At 37.8% G+C, this 27140-nt stretch overlaps 4 protein-coding genes across 20 annotated transcripts in view; 2 read left to right on the top strand and 2 right to left on the bottom strand.

The window, feature by feature from the left end:
• The window catches only part of LOC124946800 (nuclear protein localization protein 4 homolog), a 13652-nt gene extending 3236 nt beyond the window's left edge, over positions 1-10416 (top strand). For 4 of the 5 annotated variants that reach the window (XM_047488061.1, XM_047488063.1, XM_047488062.1 and 1 more), the window contains 4 exons: positions 8753-8904; positions 8976-9114; positions 9206-9627; positions 10090-10416. In XM_047488061.1, coding sequence (XP_047344017.1) covers positions 8753-8904; positions 8976-9114; positions 9206-9627; positions 10090-10114 — 738 coding nt within the window. In that variant the 3' untranslated portion in view covers positions 10115-10416. Of the gene's footprint in view, positions 1-8752; positions 8905-8975; positions 9115-9205; positions 9628-9712; positions 9787-10089 lie in introns of those variants that run through there. The other variant, XM_047488065.1, reaches the window with a different exon arrangement.
• On the bottom strand, positions 27-8395 carry LOC124946804. 4 transcript variants are annotated; one of them, XM_047488071.1, is made up of 4 exons: positions 8209-8395; positions 5223-5540; positions 4569-4718; positions 27-4393 (listed from the first exon to the last, which is right to left on the bottom strand). In XM_047488071.1, the coding sequence occupies exons 1-4, from the start codon at positions 8230-8232 to the stop codon at positions 3032-3034; spliced, it is 1854 nt and encodes a 617-aa protein (XP_047344027.1). In that variant the 5' UTR covers positions 8233-8395; the 3' UTR covers positions 27-3031. The 4 variants fall into 4 exon arrangements, with proteins under 4 accessions (XP_047344027.1, XP_047344028.1, XP_047344029.1 ...); XM_047488072.1 differs by having other exon boundaries at positions 7652-8393; XM_047488073.1 differs by lacking the exon at positions 8209-8395 and adding an exon at positions 7340-7363.
• Positions 10404-11258, bottom strand: LOC124946838 (EKC/KEOPS complex subunit TPRKB-like). Its single transcript, XM_047488163.1, has one exon. It carries the CDS (start codon positions 11067-11069, stop codon positions 10518-10520), a length of 552 nt encoding a protein of 183 aa, XP_047344119.1. The 5' UTR covers positions 11070-11258; the 3' UTR covers positions 10404-10517.
• Positions 11259-12821: 1563 nt separating this feature from the next.
• On the top strand, positions 12822-27087 carry LOC124946813 (antichymotrypsin-2-like). Of its 10 annotated transcripts, none has more exons than XM_047488092.1 (9): positions 12822-12862; positions 15615-15871; positions 17272-17390; positions 17497-17676; positions 17798-18008; positions 18121-18335; positions 18424-18609; positions 18683-18818; positions 26894-27087. In XM_047488092.1, exons 1-9 carry the CDS (start codon positions 12837-12839, stop codon positions 27052-27054), a joined length of 1491 nt encoding a protein of 496 aa, XP_047344048.1. In that variant the 5' UTR covers positions 12822-12836; the 3' UTR covers positions 27055-27087. The 10 variants fall into 10 exon arrangements, with proteins under 10 accessions (XP_047344048.1, XP_047344050.1, XP_047344051.1 ...); XM_047488094.1 differs by lacking the exon at positions 26894-27087 and adding an exon at positions 25479-25732; XM_047488095.1 differs by lacking the exon at positions 26894-27087 and adding an exon at positions 24965-25248.
• Positions 27088-27140: the final 53 nt, after the last annotated feature.

Genomic DNA, 27140 nt, shown 5'->3' on the forward strand with positions numbered 1-27140 from the left:
TAATGTATTTAAAATTACTCACAAAGTTTGAAAGGGAGAAACAGTTTATAACTCAAAATTCATCGATTAAAAGTACATTTAAGTTGGGTAACGAACGTTCATCTCGTACGCATGTATAATGAAATAATAAAATTGTTTAAGCGAGAGCCCTACGGATATACGCTTACCGTAGACTATAAACAAAATATTTCGATTTTTTTTATAATGCTCATTACGCCTTAACATAATAGGAGGAAGGGGAGAGAGGGGGGAATGGAGCGGTGGGGATAGGGAAGAGAAGAGAGAGAGAGAGAGAGAGAGAGAGAGATATATATATATATATATATATATAGCTAGATAGACAGACAGACTGACAGATAAGGAAAAAGAAGGAAGTCGTTGTAAAGAAAGGTAGATAGAAGAACACGGGATATAGAGGTAGGAAAAAGGAATTTGAAGATTCGCAAGGAAAAACTTAATAAGAGTTATAGCCGCTCAATCGTTTTTAATTCGAACGCGAGGGGCGAGGGTAAACCAATGTCGGTCATTTAAGATCGATATTACAAGCTATGCGTTGTTACCTCATCACGTTCATAAAAATATATGTAGTATATATACGCGCGCGTGTGGGATATTTTTTTCACTTTGTGTATATAGAGGTGGGCCTTGTAGCATTCGCTCGTTTCGGTGATATATACGAACTTTGTTTACGTATGTTTTTTCTCAGCTGGAGAAAAAAATTACTCTACACTATTATTCGGCTTTCGCTTTGTCTCTTTGCACCGAAACGAGAAAAATTTACTCGAGAGCACGAGCACCCTCCTTATCGTCGTACGTATTTCTTGTATATGTGTGTGTGTGTGTGTGTGTGTGTGTGTGTGTATGCCTGCGTGCGTGCTTGCTGTTTGTTTGTTTTTTTATCTTTGTATGCGTGTAACTTCTTTTCTTATTTTTTTTTCTTTCTTCTTTCATGTAATTATTCTAACGGCAATTCTCTCTTACATTCGTTCGTCGCCGCGATAATGCGTTCCTATCGCACGCGACGCATTATTCAGCTAATCAACAAGTGTTAAAACTTTCAAGTTCAACATCGAATGAGGCTCTCTTCAAAAAAGGCAACCGCGACGACGAGGGCGTGCATATATGTACCTACATACGTGTGAGAGTAATGTGCTTTGCCATTTTAACGCACATTTCGTTCTTACACGTTCTTTTTTTTTCTTTTTTTCTTTTCTTTTTTTTTTTTCTTTTTTTTTTAGAAACGCGTCACTCGCACGCGTTGTACACGAGATAGTACGATATATAACGATGGGATTTTACGTGGATTTAGACGAATACTATAACGCATTACATTATCGTAATACTTCGATATACAGCATCGAGGAATGATTTCGTTTAATATGTATACGTGTGTATGACCGTATATATGCGTGTACGTATATATCTACGTACGTTGTGTCTGTCTGTCTGTGTGTGTGTGTGTGTGTGTGTGTGTGTGTGAGAGAGAGAGTGTTTGTACGTATGTATCCATTAATTCCACTCGTTTTGTCTTCTGGATCAGACGATGAGGCTTACGGTCTACATAGTAGTAGTTAGGCCTTGTATACATTTGCATGTTGAGATCTAACCTTAAATACAGTTAATTTACGACGACTTTACTAGTCGACAGAAAGAGCAAAAAGGGAATAATCTCTTGGAGCCTCTCTCGGTGGGACCCAAAATATTTCTTTATCATTCCATCTATGCTATTCGGTACACGTCTAATCCCCAAATAATTCTTTTCTTTTTTCCCTTTTGGCTCCTTTCTCTTCCTCCCGGAATGGAACGATACGCGATCGTTTATAAGACGACGAAACGGAATTGTCTTCTTAACTTGCCTACGTATCGTTCGATAGTTTTTGTTAAACTTCTAAAACGATCCTGCGTACGGAATCACAGTTACCGGATAATTCGAAGTCAAGCGCGTCTTTCGACCCTTATTTTAATCCCCGACCTTAATGTGCTTTCTTTTATTTACGTGTTTACGTGTGTACGCAAAAGATACACACGTAAGCACGTTTGGCTTAAGAAAACAAACAATACGAAAAAAAAAAAAAAGATTTCTTAGTTATTTCCCGTTTACACGATTTATACTATCTACGACCTAAGACATTAGAAGCGCACACCGAAGTTCGCTGTCACCTTTCTCTTTCTTCCTGACATACTACGTGACTTTTAACTTCGCAGCGCGCGATACGCTCTATAAACTATACGTAGCAATACGCCGATAGCCAAAAATAAACGTCGAACCTCTTCTAAAACAAATACCGTACAGCTAGAAGTCGTATCGATATCACGATCGATCTGAGGTACGTATGTGTCGATCATCGTCGTTATTGTAGACATAGAATCTTCGTGATTCCCGATCAATAGCAAAATATGGGTATTTATTTCTTTTTTTCTTCTCTCTTTCATCTTTATCATCATCGTCATAATTGTCGTCGTCGTCGTCGTCGTCGTCGTCGTCGTCATCATCATCTTCGTCGTCGTCGTCGTCGTCGTCGTCGTCGTCGCCGTCGCCGTCGCCGTCGCCGTCGTTGTCGTCGTCGTCATCATCACCATTATTATTAGTAATAGTAGTAGCAGCATCATTTTCTCTAACGCGTCCACGTTTAAAAATAGATTCAACATCTTTAGATTCTATTGTAAATAGTTAATTAAGTTGTGTGATTTCATACGGAGCATCGCGATTTATTTGGAACTGTATGTCGCGACGGTGTCTTCCAATGAGAATTTACATATGGAGATTTAATAATATCTTTTCGTTAGACATTACACGCATAATTCTCCATACATATTATCGTCCATAAAACTTCCCTATATCGCACCTAGGGGGGAAAAATGGGGGAGAAAAAAAAAAAGGAATATGCATAAGAAGCCCGTTTCTTTTCTTTTTGATTTTCTCTCGGTGACACCGTCGCGACATTTCCTTTAGTTTACCTAGAACGGGAAAAAACGTAAGGTATGATTAGGTATTCGTTACCATTCGGTACCAAACGTAATGGAGAAGCCGTTACAATTTACCACAGTTCGTAATTAGAATATTCTTAGTAGGCTTGCCAGTCTGATCACCAAACGTTGATATCTTTTCAACTAGATCGAGCCCTTCCACGACGTGGCCAAAAATTCCCGTGAATCCTCGCATTTCTTGTAGGATGATACGAAACTGAGAGCCAACCATGCCGAGATTATCATGACGTTTCTGCGTTCTTCTCATTCCCACGGTTCCTCTGACCGCTGGAAACTTTGTGTCGTCTGGCATAAAGTACCCATCTTCGAATATGCTCCTGCCTCCTCGACCATTGTTAAGTTCAAAGTCTCCCGTTATCACCGACTCCCCTTCCCAGCATTGGAATATCGTACATCCCTTGTAACCGACTCCAACCTCACCGGTTGCTAATACGCTAAAATTCTTCGCCATCTTTGGCGCGACGTCCGGTCTCACCTCGATAACGATACGGCCGTGAGGAGATCCATTGACTTCTATGTTGAAGTAATAAAGCGGATAGGGATTGGATGGGCCACGAAGAGACGCCGCCATCCCTGTGGACGGTGGTTGTTGAGGGGACGAGTGGACGGCTACCAAACTTGCCCCGCTAGCGCCTACTGCTTCTGGCATAAACGTCGACTGTTGTTGCGGATGCAACATGGCGTTAGGTGGTGCAGGTGGAACGGGCTTTACGGACGGCGAACCGGGTGGGATAAGAAGTTGCTGTTGCGATTGCGACTGCTGCTGTTGCTGAGGATTGTTTTGAGACGCCTGTGGTGGACCTTGATGAACGTGAACAGGTGGAGCTTGTTGCGGGCCCATCATACCCGAATGATATTCGATCGAGCCATTTTGCATGTGTTGCTTGCTAACGAGATGTCTCGAGTATAACTGCGACATACAATAATTCGCGAGAAACAGTATAGGATTTTGCGAAGCCGTCAGATGATTGGCCAATCTACCGCCATTGCCCGACGTTTGAGATACGATCGATTCTCCTGTATGTATACCCGCCAACGCTTGTTTCAAAAGAGCAAAGTCGAAAACGACTCCGGAATTTCCTATCAGATCGTCCAACTGACATTGCAACATCATCTCTTGGTACTTGGATTGCAACCTTTGCTTCTCGACGATCAATTGTGAGTGCAAGGTATAAACGTCGCTAGGGCTATCGATCATCGACAAACTGGCCTTTGCTTTTCCTAAAGTTTCACGAGCATCCGTAATTTCTGGAAAATGACTCCAGCCATTCTGTAGATCCGTTTCCACGTGTGTCTTCAGCGTCACGCATGCCTCTAATACTTTTATTAAGAATTCTCGTTGCTGCATTGCCAGTCTTTGTATCTCGTTCGACAGCTTCCCCATGGCGACTAGTTCCAATTGGACCTATCGACAACAAGTTGTCGTTGTTGAAAGACCTTTTGCCGAGTCTCTGCTATTCGAAATTAAGGTGCACAACGCACGATGATACACCACCTTTTACGTACATCATCATTTTCTACCAGAGAGGGAAGGAAGAAAGAGGTTGGTGGTGGGTGGGGAGGAAGAGGCTACTACTTACATCGGATATAAGTTGTTCTTTGGCATCGGTTTGCGACTTAATCTGATGTCCCGGATGTTCTTGAGGCGTTGCACACGCTCTGCAAAGTGCCGTACAGCATGTTGCGCACCAAAGAGCCAAAGGCATTCCATGAGTGTGACAATTTTCACTCTGCAAAGAAATTAATCTTATAATACATTTGTTTCTTCGACGATCGAATAAAGTTTTGGTAAAAGGAGGCTGTGGAAAAAACAAAACAAAACAAAACAAAACAAAACAAAACAAAACAAAAACAAAAAAGAGAAAGAAATGGGAGAAAAAGGTCAATAGTCGAAAAATGAAAAACAGCGTGAAAACGTAGCAAAGGGACAAAGTGCGGCGGCGCCACCACGCAAAGGAAAAAGTAACGTCGTATAATGTGATCCTATTACCACGAGAATCTTTTTCTCGATATGGCTTCGTAACTTGCGCGTTACTCTTCCCTCCCTCTCCCTCTTTCTCTCTTTATAATGCACATATGTGCCCAAGAATTTTGTTTTTAAGCATCTAAGAATAATGTTAATGAAGGCAAGCGGGCCCATAATCTAAAACCAAATACAGCGATAGATTTCTAAATCTAAAGAGGACTCTTTTCGATAGACGCAATATATCTTTGCTTTACGCGCTTTATTATACCTTTCTCTCTTTGTCGACGCATTTATTGGACGTGTTGTTCGATGTGATCTTTAAATGTGACAAGTTGTTGGCTAGGGCAAGGAGCGGAGAATGAGTCGGCAAAGCGTCAGGTCCTTGATCACCGAGATCGGTCCTCTTCCAACAGTGCGCACAGAATAGATCGCGCCCCTTTAACAAATTGTTTTCTATGCAACGCAAACAGAAATAGTGTTTGCAGCTAAGGTATTTTGGACATTGCTCGGCATCATTGTACTTCTGCTTGCAATAATTGCAAAGCGTCAGCTCCTCCAAATCAGTCAATACGCTTGGATCCAACATCTGAAAGCACAACGACATTCCATTATTTTAATGCAATCATATAGAAGGAAACGACAAGAAGAAATTTTTAGAGAAATTTTTTTTATCGAAAGGAAGAAAGGTCGACTATTGGTCGATGAAAATGAATATATATATATATATATATATATACATATATCAAACAGACTTATTTGCTTTCTTTTTTTTTACTTGGATCAATCAGATTTTCTATCGCAAAGCAAAAGTATGACATTTTTCCTTTCGATAAGAGTCCAAAGTGACTTGAAATAATTTCAGTGCATAGAAAATAATGTCTATTAACAAAAATGAAAAGTCTCGTCACAGGTTTCATTCTTTAGATAGAGAGATGTGGTATAAACAAAATCACAGAAAGGACAGCGATGGTTATTCAACGATCAAATCTCTCTCTCTCTTCATATAAAATGTAGTGTGTTTATCTGCTATTTTTTAAAAATTACTAACTCTATTATGTACACGTTATATTTATACGATCGATATCTGCTGCAAAGATGATCATTCTTATTTCTTTCTTCTTTTAATTAGTTTAATGTGAAATAAGAAACTTGATAGACTTAAAGAGTTCCAAAAAGAAAAATGGCTCTTTTGATGAAATACTTTTTATGCAGTGTTACAGTATATTTCACTTTATTCTTATATGTACTATTTTGCATGAAAATAAATCACCGAGTTTCACTTTTATTTATGATTATTTTTTTTTTTTTTTTTTTTCTTTCTTCTTTTTTTGTACGAGTAAGAAAAAAGTAGCGCATCACCATTCTTTGTTCGTTCAAAGTTGGCATCCAAAGAGCGTTTCGAGTCGTTTTATATGTGTCCCTTCCGGCGAGGACGATCATATTCTTTAGAACGTCTCGGAACAGTTTCGCGCAAACAAACACTTTTTATTATTTTATTATAATCAATTTAAGACTATTCCGATTTATATATTTTCTCGAACGAACGATAGAAGAGAACGACGGTGTGCGACCACGTGCATCGCTCTCGTAAACACATGTCGGCGGCCGCGGCAAAACGAAGAACTGCTCTCTTTCTGCGAAGATCTAAATCGAGAAAGGAAAACGTATAAAGAATTTTTTCGAATTATCATCGACGAATCCCAGTTTCACGTTCGACACGTACAAACTAAATTATATATCCTGTTCGAAGGTGAACTCATCGTCTATCACGGAACAGTCTATTCGTCGACGAAGTCATTCGTTACGAAAGCAGATCGGCACAAACGATCGAAAAATGACATTTTTTACGCGCGTGGAAAGCGCGTGCGCGTGAAATCGCGCCAAAAGCTGCACAGTGCTATCCCAGAAGAGAGTTTCAGCGAGCGAGCGAGCGAGCAAGCGAGCGAGCGAGAGAGAGAGAGTAGTGTTGACGCGCGCGCGCGCCTTCACTTGTGTGTGTAAAGTAACATGAAAGAGAGAAAGGAATAGGATTTGGAGGGGGAAAAACAAGTAGGATTCGAATCGCCCAAGTCACTCGCCATTCGTTTAACGCGACGATGCCTAACGCGAGAAGAAGGGGTGGTGAAGAGGAGAGATCCGATAAGGGAAGAACGTATCGAGTACCGCACTTTTTTCCTGCTACTCTAATACCTCGTCGTATACGTAGGCAGGCAGGCAGGCAGGCATATCGCATGAATAGAAATGAAATCAGAGAGAGAGAGAGAGAGAGAGAGAAGAGAGACAAGCCGATAAACGATCGCGAATCGGACGATGGGCGAATTCCCGCAACTTATCGGTCGGCACGTTCTGTCTCTTATACGACAAAGAAATTCACAAAGTAGTTACTACGTGTCAGCGCAGCGAGGGAATCCGCGGGAACGCGCCTCCTCTTCTCTCCTCCGTCGTGTCGCTTACGCGCGCTTCGTCTCGCCTCTTCCTCCCCTCTTCCCCCTCCCGTCGCTATTTTACGCGCGCCCGCGCGCCATATTGCCTTCCCGCTTACGTAGAGACGTATATGTTCATACATGCTCGCTCTTCCCGTCTCTCTTCGCCTCTCTTATTCTCATTATACGCAATATGCATAGAAAAAGAAAGAGGAGATAGACTCTTTCTCTTATGAGAGCGTCTTCTATTCAAAATCATCTAAATGTTTCGTACCGTGTATACGCTCGTGATCGTCTCCTTACCGCGCGATGGAGGCTGATCGTTGACACTCGTCACTTCCAAGATATATATCGTTGTAAGGGTGGTTATATCTTCTTTGCGTAATTCTTTCACTCGGACACATACGATACAACTTTAATTTACATCGGGACTGACATAGTGCGGAATCCCACTTGCAAAGATAGAAGTACGAATGAGTCGTCGTCGTCGTCGTCGCTGCCACTGTTGTCGTCGCGGTTGTCTTCGTCGTCGTCGTCGTCGTCGTCGTCGTCGTCGTCGTCGTCGCCGTCGCCGTCGTCGTCGTTGTACCGGTGACCGTACGTTGTTTTCCTTGTCGTCGTCGTCGTCGTCGTCGTCGTCGTCGTCGTCGTCGTCGTCGTCGTCGTCGTTGCCGTCGCCGTCGCCGTCGCCGTCGCCGTCGTCGTTGTCGTCGTCGTGGTCGTCGTCGTCTTCCTTGCCGTGGAACTCTAGTCGCAGGGATTTTTTTTGTTTGCTTGTGTTTGTTTGTTTGTACTTTTCGCGTTTAACAATGTTTACGCTTTTTATCGAACCTCGTGAGTTATTGTGGATAACATAACGACGGCGCGCCGGTTAACGCGGCGTTGCTCCAGCTTTTAGCTCGTGAGAACGTTTTGCCACATCATGATGTTTGGTTCACTAAACTAACCACTAGCATAGCGGCGACGACCGACCGACCGACCGACACACGCACCACAGCCGCGCACTCCTCCGCTTACGCTGTTGCTCTTTCTCTCTCTCCTTTTCTCACCCTCGTTCTCTCTGTCTCGATCCTTCCATCTTCCTTTCTCTTTCTCCTTTCTCCTGCTATTAACCAATCGGTGAGTGATATTTCGCGTACGTCACTTGGACGATTCCTCGCATTGGGGCGACACCATCGGTCCTTCTTCGAATCTTTTTCTCGTTTTCCTTTCTCGATTCTTCTATCTCATGTTCGTCTATTCAACGCCGTTGAATTCGCCTTAAAATTCGATTCGATTACAACTTTTTCCCGCGCGGCCCCCATCCCCTTTCACCTTCCTTTTATAAAATCCTCTTAATCTCTTTCGATATTCATTTTACCCTCTTTGTTTTTAGGAGAAAGACAACTATGGCAACGAAGTACCGAGATTAGCGAGACCTCTTCCCGTGGAATATTTATTAGTGGATGTACCCGCATCCACGCCTCTCACTCCTCAATTTACTTTTTACGCGAACGACGACATTACTCCTTTCCTTATCGAAAACAGGTAATTTCCGATAATATCTCTTTTATTGAGAAAAAAATGTAATAACGTATTATACGAACATTTGATTACAGATTAATCGATGGACAAGTTCAAGAGTTTCGTTCGTTGTGCACCTATATGCAACAATTTAACTCGGACCAATTTTTGGAAGCAATTTCAGATTTTCATTTGCTTTTGTTTATCACCACTATGGATATGTTACCCATGAAGGTACACATTACTTTGGCATACACATTTCTTTGACATTAATCTCTAGGACGATCTGTGCCAAATGTAGAAATGAATTTTGGTCAAATTTAAGGATCACATGGTACCATTGCTCGAAGCCGTACGCAATAAAGATAAACAAATGGCAATGGAATGGGCACGTTCGGAACATTGGGCCACGGTGGAACAATTGATATCGGCGACCGCAGCGTCTACGTCGCAAGTTACTCAACTACCATTTAATAGCGGCATGATCAGCAGACCATCATCATCTTCTTCGTTGCCAGCGGCAGCAGCAGCGGCAGCTGCAGCGGCAGCGGCAGCAGCGGCAGCAGCAGCAGCAGCAGCAGCAGCAACAGCAGGATCAACAACAGCAGCTAGCACTAGCGTAGGAGTTGGCACAGAAGCTGCCGCTGCAAATTCGTCGTCCGCTGATCAAGAATTGTGGACTTGCCCTCATTGCACTTTTATCAACAGCGCAGAATTTTCAATATGCGAAATGTGCAGTCTACCAAGGTATTCCTAACAAAGTCTCCGTATTTTACAAACATTGCGTGCTCTTTATGTGTCCTCTCTTTAAATCCATTATTTAATTCCGCAGGATTTGACTCATCCTGTATCCTTGCGGATATTATGATTGTTTTCTACGCATCTTTGGCCTTATTTATGAGTGAATAAAAAAAAATATAATAATAATAACAATAATAATAATAATAATAATAATAAAAATAAAAATAAAAATAAAAAAACAAAAGATATTTCCGACTAACAAACGTGCGCTATCCTACTTTCCTCGTCTAATAATAATAATAATAATAATAATAATAATAATAATAATAATAATAATGATCGTTCACAGCCATCGTACGCAAAAGCAATAAAAGTACCATGTATATCGGTTTCTCTTTTCTTGTCCATTTCACAAAGACACGTTTCAAGGAAAATATAAAAATTTATTGAATCTTTATATTCTTACAGAGATGACGAAGATGTTCTCACGTAGAGCTGGATTCTAGATTCTGAAATGAAAAATCTACGAGACATCGGCGATACGATACAACTTGGATTTTGCTCGTTTTATGCTATCGTATTTCATATCTTCGTCGCGTAGTTTCACTTTTTCAAGAGCACGATATAGAAAATGAAAATATTTCCTTGAGAAAATAGCTCGATTAAAATTAATTATATAAATGGCGATTCAAGTTTGGTACTATATTAGTTTTATTGTCTCTTCTTCTTATATTAGTTAGCTTCCTTAATTGGAAGGAATAAAATAAAAACTATTCATTCGATTTGGTAAGCATAGAATATTTTGCATTATGCATTTTATTTTTTTGACATTTCGTAAATCTCTATGACACGCATTCTCGATGACATTTAATACTTCTTCTCAATCCAACGATTTTTTATTTCGACGAAAAGTCTTTGCAAGCTATCCTAGATATTATCGAATCTATACAGCACGATACATTTAATTCCTCATTATCAATTTTATAATATCTCTTTGCAACTTCCAAATCTGTCAATTCTTTTAGCTCCATCAACGACAATCTTTTCCCCTTTACATTATCGACGATCATTTTTGAGAGAGAATCTTGTTTCTCTCCCTCGTGAATCGTTACAATCAACATCTTCTTGTCGTTCTCGCTTGTTCCAAAGTCTCTTAAAGATTTTGATATATTTTTGCTCATTGAAAGATAAAATATAATCTCCGTATATTTGTTTTTTGTAATTAACCGACTACAACTTTCATTAATAGCCGCTTTATTGGCAGCTATTACAATCTGAAATGGATCTATTATGTATGTAGGTTTTAATATGCAACATGCAATATCACCAGACATAACTTTTCTTCTTATTTCACCAGTATTTTCTACATCCTTGAACAAATACAACGTACAATGCATTTTTGTTTCCGGATCTAGCTGTATACTGTAATCGTCTTTATCCGACGTCATATTTTGTTATAAACATGTCCGATTTAATTAACCTCAAAATCCACAAAGCTACTAACGTGAGATGAGACAAAGTCATGTAATATATACGTTACGTAGAACGGCTATTTATCTTTGCGTACGCTCTTGGTGTTGCCTTGTTGGCGTTGCGAGAAAGGAATATGTCTCATTCGTTCTTTGATTCGTCGCACTTTACGCGATAGTACGCTTCGATACACGCCAGATGGTACATGTCTCCTTACGTGTATTTTATCAATTTTATCGACCGACGTGTACTTCTTATTTGTGTAGATTTAATGTCGCCGTTAACGTTTCGTTGACGCCGATATATTTTGATATTATCGATTATTTTTCGACATACGACGTGAGAAAAGTAATCGTGTTCATTGCGATATTTATTTCATCGATCGATCAGCTTAATAGAATTTACAGGGGAAAAAAAAAAAAAAAAAAAAAAAATGTACCCATCTATCTCCGAGTAAATCGAATCGTAATGAGTAATCGATATATCGAGCATCCATCCATTTACATTTTCGGCTGTTGGCGTATGAAATGAAATTTTTTGTATTACCTTAAAAGATAATGTGTTATTACCGATTAATATAGAATAGGTCTCCGACGGACCACATTGCGTCATGGTCATACTACTACTATGGATGACAATACATCGCGATCGAATATCTTGGAACGAATATTTTATACTGGTAAAGAAGAAAATATGTGTCGAGCTATTATATATCGTATCTCAATCGTATATTTGCAATTGTCAGTAAATGGAGGCATTCGATGGAGTACGGAACAAATTAAATCGGCGTGTCCTTGGAGAAGAAAAAAGGCCGAAAGTCAATTAACCATTCCCGAGGGAGAAATCGATATACGGGCCGAGTCTCGTGCCGACCCTCGTGCCGACCCTCGTGCCGACCCTCGAGCCGACCCACGTGCCGATATAGCGAGCAGAGAAAAATCTAAAGATTCAGATCGAGAGCCACGGGATTACGCAGCACCTAGTGAAATGTGTCCGGCACTAAAGCCATCCTGTTGTTTTATTAAAATGCAGGTTAATGAGCGTTAACGATTAGAAGAAAATCTAAATTCCGGCGAACATTTGAAAGAAATTTTTCTTCTTGAAGAATCAATCTTATCTGACAACAGGATCCTTGTGCTCCTTGCTGTTGCGAAACAAAGCCCGCTCCTTGTCCACCTTACCACGAAGAGCCTCGAGAATCCACCTGTGGCTGTGATCTATGTAAAAAGGGTTATCCCAATGATAAGTGCTGCGATCACAGAGAAGAATTTCGTAGGGCAACCATTTCACCGAGACATTTCGAAAGGGCTTGAAAATAGGAACACTTTGAATTTCCTAATCATACGTCTATGGATCTTCCTAATCTTTATTACATTATTACCGCAACAACGGGGAGATAATTTATATTAGCAATAATCATTTTTTACAAGTAAAATTTGGTCGATTTGTACTCGTTCGGTCTCTATACTCTTTTCACTAGGGGGATAGGAGAGGGGAGAACGTAAACGATATATCGTTCACACGTATCTATTTAACAGAGAACGTAGCTTATCATTCGTTAAAAGTAATATTAATCAATTTCAGTGATTACCGAACGATCGACGATAATTAACGCGATGAAATAATAATTATTTTGATCGTCTCTTTATACGAGTCGAAAGTCCGATCGTGAGTAACATTACTTTTTTTTCCTTTAACTCCGATTACTCTTACCCCCCTTCCAGTTAATCTCTACATCTATCGCAATGCCGAAGAAGAAAGCATTATATAGGTATGTACATATTGTATAATATAAGAGGGACTAACCCGAGGATAAATATTATTCATCGTCGAACAATCCTCATCGTTGAACTAAATTTAGGTACTTATTTCCGTTGGCTTGAAATACCTTCTAACGCGAGTAATCTTATCGACGAGCAGGCGTCGATGATACGCATTCGCTCGATCTTCCAGTCAGTTCGGTTCGCGATATATACCCGTTTAATACGCCTTTTTAAGGCGACGACACGGCCTAAAATTCTTCTCGGTGAGTTATTTAATACGCGGTCATTGAAATAATCGTCGAAAAATCAATCGCATCGTAACCTTTATATACTGCGTTTAATGAAATGACGTCATCCGATCGATTTATATTGTATCATATCGGTGTTTGCCGATCTTAAAATCGAGACAAGGATAGAGTGAAAAATCATCAAAAACACTTGATCGCCATTTCTTCTTTTTTTTTTTTTTTTCTTTTTTTTTTGTTTTGTTCTTTTTATCGAGATTTAGATCCGCGGATATAGATGTGATAATATCTGAGAAAAATCTACGTATTTTATGAAAAAATATTGAACGGTATAGGAAATTTACTACTCTTACTTCTTATCGCTACGAAAAAAATAACTTTTGCCGTAGGAGCAAGTCATAGGAGCGGAGACGCACATGCTCGTACGAATATATTTCGTATTATTTCGTATTCATTACTCTTATTATATTTTTTTCGTCGAAAACCCGACGAAATTATCTTTTCTTTTCTTTCTTCGTAACAAGTTGAAATATAATTAACGACTATGTAAGTTAATCGAATTCGTTCCTTCCGAGGATAAATCGTCCGAGAAGGTACTATTTACTATTTTACTATTTTTAGAATCCAAATACTCGGCATTAACGCTTTAAATATTTTTTCTCGACGATTTTTTCAATTTCGCGCTTTTCGAGGATATGGGCTCAATTTCGATCGGCTCATCCTATTGACAACATCCTCGATGTATCGATTTATCGCATTAACCGATACCGAGATCTCATGCCGTCTTCTACACACTCGTCTCATATAGAGAGAGCGTGGACTTTGTGAGTTTTGTATACGGATACGGTGGAAAAACTTTTTATTCTCTCAATGTTTGTGCGTGCGTTACTCACTTTATACATACTCAAGGGGAAATTTTAAGCTGGGTAAATATTCCTCCATTAATTCCATTCTTTCGAATTCTAATAAATAAGCAAATTTCTACAAGAGTCCTAACTCGATTACCTTAGGATTGAGTTGCTTACTTGATTTGTCGTCAATGGACGACGAATGGGGGACCGCGCATGCGCGGCCGCGCAAACATTCTATGGGCGTTGGTTCGGTTCACCGTTAAATGCTGCTGATTCCTTCCCAAGAGGTAACGAGATATCGAAACGGATGGGTGGGTGGGGGGGAACAATCTCAAGGTCATGGGCGAATTCTCCTCGATATTTTTTCATAGGACAACACGCGTGCTCGTATATCTCTTGCCAGATTCCTATCGGCTTCGTGCGCTTTCATCCATTTCGTTTAATCGATTATCTTTGTTTGTACGCACCTTCCAACTGTCTATACCACAGCACTACTGTTATCGCATATAACACCGCGTGTTGTTATATTCCCTTATATCTATCATCGCCGTCGCGTTACTCCTTTCCTCAAGATCTCTTTCTAACGCCTTTCTTTTTCCTTATTCTATTATCTATCTATTTCCTCTATCTATTATCGTCTTTTATCGACAAAAACAAAGTCGCATATCATTTCGGACCTTCTTCTACCAAATCTATATTTATAAAAGTTTAACATTGTCAAAGATCGTCGAATCGATCGAATGTAACTTCTTGAAACCAACAAATTGTCCTCTATCTGGATAATGCTTCTGTAGATTCGTTCGATAGATATAACGACATTAAAAGACGAAGCGAATATTAAAAGATAAATAACGATTAAAAGACAAGAAGAAGATTTTATCGACCACTCAAATTTCTTCTAGATCGATCGTATACTCTTATTAACTTTACAAAGAGATATGTAATCGCGTCGACGATTTGCAATTTTTCCACTGATGCCTAAACACTGTTGTACTAAACTCGTAAGACAGATCCTTACGATAAAAAGATTTCGAAGGTAGAATCCTTTTGACAAAAGAAAAAAAAAAAAGAAAAGAAAAGGTAAAACGTAAAATTATATCACCTATGCCAATCTTTGCGTTATTGAAATAACAACATAGAAAGTGTAGTAAAAAAATATTAGAACAGATACGATATAAATTCCTTAAATACGAACTTGAACGCGATAAAGAATATGGAAAGAAGAAAAAAAAAAAAGAAGAAAAATGAGAGGATTTCTCGAGAAGAAAGAGGAGTAATCCTCCATTGCCGTCATATCGTCATTATGATATTATTATCGGCGTCGTTACTTCTACTACGTCGTTAATCTACCTCAGTTTTCTACAATTTTTATATCAATTACCAATCTCGGATAATGAGAAACGTCATATATGAAGAAAATCAAGGAGTATTCGATCATTAGACGAATTTCCTTGAAACGAATGTTATTATTTATAATGTGTTTTGTGAGTCGCGTTGATCGATCGATCGATCGATCGATCGATCGAGCGAACGAACGAACGAACGAACGAACGAACGGACGAACGATCGATCGATCGATCGATCGATCGATCGTTTCTCGGGGATTTTCGAGGAAAGCAAGTAAAGATCTAATCTCTCATTGATTTGATATTTACATTTCATAGGAAGATTCAAAAGATATTGTGCCCGGGGCGCTTATCTTCTCATTTTTCTGCGTTCGAGCAACGCCATTGGCTGATATTCGTACTCGAAATCGGTGCTCTACGGTCGCCTACGGTGGCGACGAGTCCGTCATCGGAAGTTTCCTGCCGGATCCTCGGGCACAACACTCTTTTATATAACCGTACCGTATACTCGTTTCTTAGTCAACGTTCGGCATTCGAAGCGGGACGATCAATGAAACCGATCAACATGTATACACGTGAGTAGGAACGTTCTGAATATGAATTTAAATATGAATCTCTCGTAAAGTCGAATATGAGACACTTGACACGGATCATGTCATTTCGAACTTTGAGTCGCGTATCGAATTAAAAAAGAAAAAAAAAAAAAAAAAAGCAAAATTTACGACCTTAACGTATGCATAACTTGCGAGCCGAGCTTCGTCAATGTCGTGTCATTGAGCACTTCTCAAGGACGTCTCAATTTCACCTTTTTCAACCATAATACAAATAATACGACGATTTTGTCGAAGACTAGATTCTCTTAGAGTCTTATTAGTACGTCAGCATTCGCATCTAAGAGCGAACGTCATTTCTATCGCGATTTCTTCTTCTCTTACTGAATCTGAATTCTTTCCGATCAAGTAAAAAAAATAGACAGTACGTTCTATGTGCATCGACTGACTTTTCTCAACTACACATCAGATAGATTATATTTTTATATGGATCGAGGATATTTTTAATATTCTCCTTTTTACTCTGTCATAGTTTTCTTCTCTTCGAGCAAGTAAAGTTTAAAATTTCAAATTTCATAGATCGAAATATGAAGGAAGCATAGAAATGTTGGATTTTTTACTTAAATACTTAATTCGAATAATTTACGCGCATCATATTCTTCATTTCGAGCTATTAGTGGAGATAACACGTTACGGCATTTATTATTTATTATTATGTCAAAACATCTTGTCTCTCCTCGCTCCTACGCGATGGGTTTTCCCGATGAGACTCGAGGAAATATTGAATTAGCCTACGTACATACTTATGTATATAGGTATTTTGTACATTGTCCTTTTGCACATTCTTTTTCTTTTTTTTTTTCCCCCCGATTAGATCGTTTTAACGCGATCTAAGGCTTTTCAATCCTGCCTATATAACTTACAATTATGCATTTGTAAGGTATATTTCGTCAATTTTTATCAATTTTTATCGAATTTTCTGTCGACGCGATAACGAAATAAATAACATATTAAACGTATAATCATCTTTCATTTATTTATCTTTTCGTTTAACCTTCCTCGCTAACTATCATTTTTAATGCGATCTTACGGAAAAAATGAAGAAATAATTCCTTTCGAAGCTCGAACGATCTTGACCTTATTTTCATATAATACTCGATTACGTCTTATCTGCCATTTGTTTCTTCTCGTTTCATTACATTCTTTCCGCGGTGATATGTTTGCTCTTCCCTGAATCATTATACGCTTTATTAATAGTCTCTCTAATTTTCCTATCTATTATCTCTACGATAAAATAATGTTAGCTCGTCCGAGATCATCTCTAAATTATTAAAAGTAATTAATTAAAGTTACGTCATCGTAACAAAATCCTATTTGATCGAAAGAAAATTTAATGAAATCTGAACGAATCCTTTTGTTTTCAGTACAAGTATTAGCTATTTTGATAGCCTGCCTTGCAAGCAGCATGGCAGGGCCTATTGAAAACAGGGCTGTTCAGACCATCACCGATGGAAACAATCGGTTCTCATCGTTATTTTTCAGGGTAAGAAATATATATATATATATATATATATATATATATATAAATATAATTCTCGCTTTATTCTTGGAATAATTTGTTCATTGTCCCTCTGATAAATGTCCATTAGGAGGTCGGGAAGGAAAACCGTGGCAATTTGATCACGTCTCCTCTTAGCGCCTCGATCGCTCTTTCCATGGCTGCTTATGGCTCGCGCGGAGAAACAGAGAAAGAATTCAAACAAGTTCTTCATCTTCCAGAGGAGTCCGTAGCTAGAACTGGATATTCAAATATCATCAGTACTCTCAACGTAAAGAAGCATTTTTTTTTCCTTTTACCTCCTTCCTACATTTATTAATCTTTTCGTTTTCGTTGTCTATTTAAAATTATAATATAGATGTAATTTTTCATTTGAAATTACAACCGTGCAGGCCGTCAAAGACGTAGAACTTCGTCTCGCCAACAAAATATTCATTAACAAGCAATTCAGCGTGAAGCCGAGCTTCCAAGAATTGACTCAATCTGCCTTTTTATCGGCATCGCAAAATTTGGACTTTTCTCAAAACATTCAGGCTGCCGATACCATCAATCAATGGGTCGAGGAACAAACCAACAAACGCATTAAGGATCTTATTAACCCGTGTTAGTATATATATATATATATAATATTCCCTCTCTTCTATTCCCTACCTTCTTTATCACATATGTCTCCATGTATATTCTAATATGTCTCTATGTTTATTTTCAATTGAAGCAAACGTAAATGGTGGTACCGCCATGGTGCTCGTCAATGCTGTATACTTCAAGGGCAATTGGAAAACCAAATTTGATCCTAAATTGACCAAAAATGAACCCTTCCACGTTACCAAGAACGAAATTATAAACGTACCCACCATGTCCATGACTGGAAACTTTAAATACGCTGAACTTACTGAATTGAACGCTAAGTTACTCGAGCTTCCATACAAAGTAATTTGGCGCTTGCACGTTGATGCTAAATATTACGTTTAACTGACAAAATAATTTCTCAAATTGGATTGGAATTTTTTTTCCTCAGGGCGAAGAATTCAGCATGATCATCATCGTGCCAAACGATATCGACGGATTGGCTGAGCTCGAAGAGAAATTGCCCCAATATGATATCGGGGAACTTCTCAAGAAGGCATATAAGACCGAGGTTCAGTTGCATCTGCCTAAATTCAAGATCGAGAGCAGTCTCAACCTTAATCAAAATCTTAAAAACGTGCGTATTAGACGTCGCGTGGAAAAGGTGACGTACATATAACATCCAAATATTATGATCTTTCTTTCTTTAGTTGGGAATAAAGGAGGCCTTTAGCCAGAGTGCTAACTTTGAAGGTATCTCTGACATTGAGCTCAAAATCTCCGATGTCGTACAAAAGGCTTTCATCGAAGTAAACGAGGAAGGTAGCGAGGCTGCGGGGGCAAGTGGTAAGTACTTGAAAGCAATTATATGGCAAGTATTTATGTGCTCTTTGTTATTTATATTCTATGTTATTTATATTAAATGGAAGTGGACAAAGTCTATCGGGATGAATCGTTAACGATTACTTTGTTCCTTCCTTTATTTATTTCTTTTCTTTCGCTTCCGCAAAGTTCTGAGAAACGATCTGTCGAAATTTACATTTGTCGCTATTTAACGATTCGTCGTTGTCGAAAGAAGCGAGCGAACGGACGAACGGACGAACGGACGAACGGACGAACGGACGAACGGACGAACGGACGAACGGACGAACGAACGATAGTTTCTTTTACTTATCATTTCGCTCACTTTCTCAGAATTTCTTCGGTACCTACGTACTATTATCCGCGTATAACGTATGCATATGATGCGCTTCTGCGTGTGCCGAACTGTCTGTATGTTTTTATATGTTACCCTTTAATCCACCTTGTAATCGCAATTTGCAATATTTTAAGCTTTCTTTTTCCTACCGAAGTGACACGTTTATTATGTTGAATGTATTTCTTCTACCGAACCGCCGCGTATCACTTCCCTTTTCTTTTCTTATTTCTTTGAGAGCTTTATCCTAATCACTACCACCTTTTTAAAATAATACGCGTTAATACTTCAAACAACAGATTATGTTTAATGTCTCGATTCATTGTCAGATCATATTTCGGCGCGATAACGATGAAAATATCTTATTTTGTCGTTTATATTTTCTCGGTCGAAGAAAAGTATCCTTCTTTTCGGTATCTTATCGAGGATAATCTCTCTGATATAAATTCAGGAGTAACTTTCGACGATCGCGTCGCGAAATGAATATGAATAAAGCAATAACAAGATGAAAAAGATTCATCGTGTTAATTTTCATCAAGGCGGATGCAAATTCTCTTTTTGCAAGGCCTTTCTCTATCGTCTATACATCATAACCAATAATATATAATACATTTCGATATAACACTTTTTTAATTTCTCTCTCATCATTTTTCTTCCATCCCGTTTATTATTTAGTTGGATCGGTCAAGTCTGTAATATTCTGTTTCATTGATTCTTCTAACAGGTATCAGTATCAGGCCTCTTTCGAGCGTCTGGTCTCCACCGAAGCCCATTCAATTCAATGTCGATCGACCGTTTCTGGCGATCGTTATATATGGAGATCTCGTCCTGTTCCAGGCGAAAATCAACTCGTAATGCGTGACCTCCGTTTTGTGATACACGCGTGCCACGCATTTTTTTTTCATGTTCTTTCGTTTCGTTTTTTCTTTTTGTTTCTTTTTTTTTTTTTTCTCTTGTTTTCATGTAAATCATTTGTTGTTCATACGCATAAGTATACATAAGTATGTGTCATTCAAAAGAGTTCTAAAGATAAAATGTCATTCTTCTTTTTCACGCTTATCGGTCAAATGATAAGCATTACTTGTCGCGTTTTCCATATCAACAAGGATAGATTTATAAAGTCGGAGCTGCTAGTCATAAAAAGAAGCTATAAGAGCCACGATATAAGCAGGTCGACGATTAGCTGCTCAATAATTGTACTTGTGCTCGTTTTTTCTGCTCTTATTATCGATACGATATCTTATCATCGTTTTAATGGTTCATCGTAGATTTAACATTAACGTACCCTGATTGATTCGACGAGCGTGCTTCTCGCGAGGCTGAGCTCGGTATGAATCATCTTTTCTATACAGATATGCGCATTAAAGCAATCCATTCTCGCACTTAGTTTTCAAGAGCCCGATCATACCTAAATTAAATTTATAAAACAGCGCGAAGCAAACTATATATATATATATATATATATATATATATATATATAGAATATCATTGATATAAGATAGATGCTACTTCGATGACATCGAGAGGTACGTATGCATGTATGAAAAACTATAGACAGACATATCGAAGCATTTGTTAAAACTCCCGTCCGTTACATTCTTATCTGGCTTGACGTAACGTGTTCTTTTCTTGTGAAGTTTGCCATCGAAAAAAAAAAAGAATTCAATTAATTTCGATGAATTCACCGAGAGTGTGTCATCTTTCGTGCTTTGTTGAAATGGGTAATTTATTTTTATCGAGGATGATGAGTTTTTATTTATGAATGGTGATGGGTCGTATTAACTCAGCTCGCTGCATCTTTTTAGTTCCGTTAAGATACGCGTTAGAGCAAAATTTCATGTCTTTTCAGGTGTTCATATTGGCGTTAAATCAGGACGTCCTAAACCATTCAAACTGATGAAAGCCGACAAACCATTCTTAACCATGATAACGCAAAATGGCATACAATTATTCACTGCTCACATTGCGGATCCGAGTATTCATTAAAATGACTAGAATAAATGATAGAGTTATCTCTCGACGTATAACCGACGTATAATAATAAATAAATCATTTACTGCTCGAACTTTACTAAAGATTTTAACAGACACACACACACACACACACACGCACGCACATACCAAAGTGTTATCCTCCGTGGAACATCTTAAAATCTTGCCGATAGTGTTACATTGTTATGTCATTAGTTGGAAACTATCGACGATCGTTCAGCAGTCATCGCTTTTTTCTCGATTTATTACGCAAGCTTGACAAAGTACTTACTTAATTTGATTTGGTGTTTGATGGGTTATGTTTGATGGTTATTTAAACGAATGTACATACAATAGTTAAAGACAATGCACTTTGAAATTCTTCTTCGATGGTGACGGCTGGATTAATGAAGACCCCTTTCTGTCTTCTTGGTTCTTCGGAAGTTATTAGGAAAACTGCAATAATGTTTCAGGTATTAACATTGAAGACAGACTAGGAAGACCTACAGTCGATCCGGTCCACATTGACATACCGTTCTTAGTTATAATACAAAGAGACAATGTTTATTTATTTGTCGCTCGAGTTCAAAAGCCAGAATACAAATGAATGCGCGTTGAAGGATAACAAATACGAGTATATCGATCGAATACGAGCTAACGATCCTTTTAGAAAGGAATCGCCGAAACGTTCATTCGATCGACTTTTCATTATTTATTCGTTCATTTCTTTCTGCTATTATATGTATTTCTATACGTTACGTACGTTTAATTAACATCCTGTCAAATTCATTTCAAACTTTAAAATCTATACTTAAGATATCGATGATTGTCTCGCTTCTTTATTCCAATGGTTGTCTCTCGGTCAGACGAATTATTTTCTCATGGCTTTAACAAGAATCGATGATTTATTTTTGCTTTCGAATATCGTATTTTTCTGTATCGATTAATCGATATTTTTATTAATTAAATGGCCATTGTGCTTGAAAACTCGTTCGCTTCAATTGTATTATACAAAAGTGCAACGTCATAAACTATAATTATTTTTATCAATGATTGTTATAGATATACATATAGTAGGATCATCTAACCCACTGTACAGGAAAACATTCAACGCGAATAGGTCTTTCCACTTTGAAATAAGACGCAATGAAATTGCCTTATTCGTTGGAAACGTTGGTGGAAGATTTGCCGGTCTCGGTGCTATATAAACAGAGATGACAAATATCATTTCTCATTCCTCGGTCTTTTGAAGATAACTGTTATAATGAGTACGGAAAGAAAAGTGCTCTGTATATCGATTTTATCGAGTCTACGTGAAAAATAAAACATGCTTGCAAGACTGAAGGCGTATTTGTTTGCTATCAAAAATCGAACCGAGCAACAGTAGGTGTGCCAACTCTATGAGAGAATTAGACATTTTATCGCAACGTTTCTTTCGCGACTGCAACGAGACAGCAAATTTTCGACCCATCGATTTGTGTTTGAAGGGAGAAAAAAAAAAAAAAAAAAAGAAAAAAAGAAAAAAAAGAAGAAAATATAAATCACTTATTCCATTAACAGTTACTAACCATATCTATCTCATATCTATTACCAAATAAATCAAAAAGATCATGATCACGATGTCGATCGCGCTAACTCTTTCGGGGCATAAAATTGAAGAAAAATGCGAGGGATCCTATCGAAATTCATTTGATAGGTTCTATTCCTATCCGAATAACAATTTATTTCGAGACTATTTTTTGTTCTTTCCTTGTCGAAAAATTTCCTAAATTTCCCTTCAACAAATCGCCAAAACAGACGATTTTACGGTAAGAGACGCTCCAGATCTTCCTGTTAGACCGCATTCCCTAGCTATGTAGAAACGAACGAATTCCTTTTCTTTCGTTTGCGTTTATATGTCCGATACTTAGAGACCATGCCTCTCGTTCTCTTTTCTCGTTGTAACATTAATAGGTGCGTCTCAACATTTAACTCGAAGCATTTGAGAATTTTTTCAAGTGTCTTTTGTATGACTAACAATGGCCATTTTAGGTGGTATAGTGAGACCAGTGAGACCAGGTCTTCCAATCAGGAGAGTCATATTCAAGGTGGACAGACCTTTCCATTTCGTGATAAAATCCACAAACAACAATTTGTCGCTTTTCATTGGTACCGCGAGCGAATTTAAGCCAGGAAAGGAATAGACGTTTTCTTTCATTCGCAAATTAATTGAAACAAATTATAAAGTCTATTTTTATACTATCGAGGAGAACAAACGTTGGGGGAAAAAAGAAGAGCGAAAGCTGACAACAACGGGGTTTATAGATAAAAACGAAAGGAAATAAAATAAATAAATAAATAAATAAATAAATAAATAAATAAAAATAAAAATGAAAAGAAAAAGAAAAAGAGGCGAAAAAAGAAAACGCCAGTCAGATTCTTTGATTCTAATTAATCATTCCTTTTTCTGTAAAATTGTTACGTTCGCACGAACTAACTTATTGCATGATTAACGAACTCATCGTGTTTCCTGTAACAATAAGAGTCTACGAAAATCGAAATCAATTAGTCAGAACGCGATCAAACGCCTCCGTAAGCACACTGCCCCGCATGGATAAGAGTTGATACAATAAGAGTTGACACAAGAAAAAAGTCGAGACGGATTTATGCGTGGAACGTTCTTAGATATATGAGCATAAAGATAAACAAATAATCTCGACAAGGTCTAAAGATCCTGCTTAAAAGAAGGCGACGATTCCAAAGGCGAATAATCACTTTTCATTTGAGGAGTATCGTTAAAACCGAGATATTGTCGAATAAAAATTTGAAATGTTAGCCGCACGCGTGGTCGATTCGACGAAAATGAATCTGTAATAAAAACATACTTCTCTGATAATACCTTGCCGAATGAACATATATCTAAGAGAGTATTAAATCGTATTATTGCGTCACGTTTAAAGCTCTTATTATATCTATCAACTTGACTCGAAATAGCTCGTATATTTCGCTATGCTGTAAAAAGGATCAAATCCTTGCGCGACAAACGTTGAATCGAATAAATATTATAAATGGGAAATTATTGAAAATAAATCATCATCGGCAGGAAGAATATATGTTTGCGATCGTCCTTTCGATTTGTTCATAATTCCAATAGATCCGAAAATCCTTTGGTGTTCTACTATTAACCGTCTACTATTATATCCTTCCGAATGCATCCTTATCTAAAAGAAGATCTCTAATAATGTGCGATAATGATAATCATCGGTATATGATGTGCGATAATAATAACGTCGCTTGAAAATCATATCGACGAACCAAAGAATACGATTGTAGGGTAATAAAAACACTCGCGTATCTTTATGATCGATTGCGGTGTTCTTCGATCCGCGCATTTATCCAAATCGAAATAAGTTTTTCGCATCGAACATTTAGTTTTTAGCATCATTAGGAGCAATCTTATGAATAAGGAGGAATCCTAAGATCCCGAGATAAGATCGAAATCGTTCGTTGGCCGTATAACCGATCGATCCAAGGGATAAAAAAGAAATTCAACCGAAAAGAAAAAGATCTAATTTAATAACATGTCGAAATACGCTTAACCAATTCCATAAGGATTATCTCTTTCTTCCAATTTTTTTCCAATCTCGTCCCTGTCGTTTTCTAACTTTCGTTAAAGTGCAATATATATTCATGTACGAATCCTCAAGCTGAAAAATTTCCCCCGGATCCGCTTATCAATATTCTCTTTATCGTTGTACCTCGTTAGCTTCTATGATGGTCGAGTTTTAGTGAAAGAATTCAGGATTTCTATTGAAATTTCAAACGTCCCAATCGAAAATTTGTTTCAGGAGTATTCGTGGTATTAGCGAGTATATCGATCCAACTAGACGTCATGATCGATCATCCATTTTTCTATAGTATCGTCCGTCTAGAAGATCGAAGAAACAATATGACCATGATGCCATTATTCGAGGGACACGTCACCAATCCTAAAGCTTAATCTTTTAATATTACATGAAAGTACTTATGAAAGTTCCGACATTATATCTTACAAATGATTTATTTATATCATATGATAAGGCTAAGCTAAATATATTTATATACACATATATTAACATAATCTCACATCGAATACGACTTTTTTCTTTTTCTTTTCTCCATTATCCAATTATCGTCCTTCTTAATATCTCGTATATACCTATGGATTTGTATTGTACGTCTATTGTAACTCTAACTTTTAATTTGTTATCTCGTTTTGTCCGCTCACGATTTCTATCCATGTCATAATTAGACAATATTAATGGAAAGATACATTTAAATGTGCTTTTATGTGCTTTCCTCCGACTAAATCCTCTGTTACAGCGCTACTCCTGAAGACTGCTATCGTCAAACCTGATTTTATCGTCGATCATCCATTTTTCTATGCTATCGTTAAAGTGATCGAAAACTGTGGAAAAGAATCCGACGATCCAGTACTCTTATTCTTTTTAGGTCATGTAGTCCGGCCGAAGAGTTAATCTTTACAACTATTATTATGAATCATTCCAATTGTAACCCATTAATAAAACGATATATTCGCTTTTACCCAATCTCAATTGTTAGAAGAGACATTCACATTTCTTATCGTTTCTTCTTTATATCGTGTATATCATGTGTATTTATATTTATGATTAAATAATAAATATAATTTCATACATACAGGATGGGGTAAAAACTTTATTCATCTAAAATATTTCCGTTATATGTAATAATATGGAATAACAATTAATGATTAACAATTAATTTGCACCTCTATAAATTTATTTCAGTTTGATAATGTAATTTCTACAGACTGAATCAACTTGCCAGAGCGATGTACTTGTTCTATGCAGGGTGATATATATTTGTTCTTAACGCACATGTCTATAACGCACGAATTAAGATCTAAGCTGCTTTCACGCAATATTCTAATCGCGCTTGGATACATCAGGGTGCCTGCATATTGTTGTTCAGTTTGCATTACCTAAATTGGAAAAATTTCAAACTTTTAGATTTGCTATTGCTTAAACCTCAATAAACGTAGCTAACACGCTACAAGGTCATCTCTCTCTCTCTCTCTCTCTCTCTCTCTCTCTCTCTTTTTGCTGTGTGACATAAATTACTGCAGCGTTTACTGTAATAAGTTCAGAGGTCATAGGACATGTTCATGATTCAGCAATAAAAAGATTGCAATGTTGCAACGATAGGAATGATCAGCACTTTCAACATCTGTACGAAAGCTTAATTTTACCATTATATCTAATCTTGAATGACCTCTAATGCTGACAATAATCCCGACAACAATGATTATCAGATAATGATAAAAAACAAATATAACATCCCGTTAAAAAAGAAAAAAAAAAAGAAAAACCTTGAAATCTCTTCCTCATGTCTTCACTCGCATAAAAAATATTTATATCACATTATATTCCTTCAAGCTTCTCGTATATAACGTATTTCCATACTTTTAGAAATAACGGAAATACTTCGCCGCTGGACCAAAGTTTTCGTTCCACCCTGTGTGTGTGTGTGTGTGTGTGTGTGTGCTCGCGCCCACATAAATGCATATACGTCCTCGTCGAACTCATTGCATAAAATCAAATTATACTTAACACGCCTCTCAATGTTTTAATACTCGATTATCTATAAATAAATAGATTGCACTTTCACGCATAATAGTTAAATCATTCATTTAACTGACTTTATATGAAATTAATATAGTTTTAATCTGATCATCATTTGCCATGATTTTGTTGCAGGAGTGAGCCTAGTTACATTTTCTTTGGTCATTCCTGTAGGATTTGAGATTGATCGTCCATTCTACTACAGCATCATAAAGAAAATATCGGGCGCAGATGAAGCCAAACAGAAAGCCATCGTCTCTTTATTTAGCGGTCATGTAGTAGAGCCTAATAATTGATTGATCTTATTAATAAAGAATATATCTACAATATCTCTTTTGTAGTTAAACGCATGTACAGAGAAGAATTCAAGAGACGTAAATAA

The sequence above is a fragment of the Vespa velutina genome, chromosome 2 (genome assembly GCF_912470025.1).
Source record: "Vespa velutina chromosome 2, iVesVel2.1, whole genome shotgun sequence".
Lineage (NCBI taxonomy): Eukaryota > Metazoa > Arthropoda > Insecta > Hymenoptera > Vespidae > Vespa > Vespa velutina.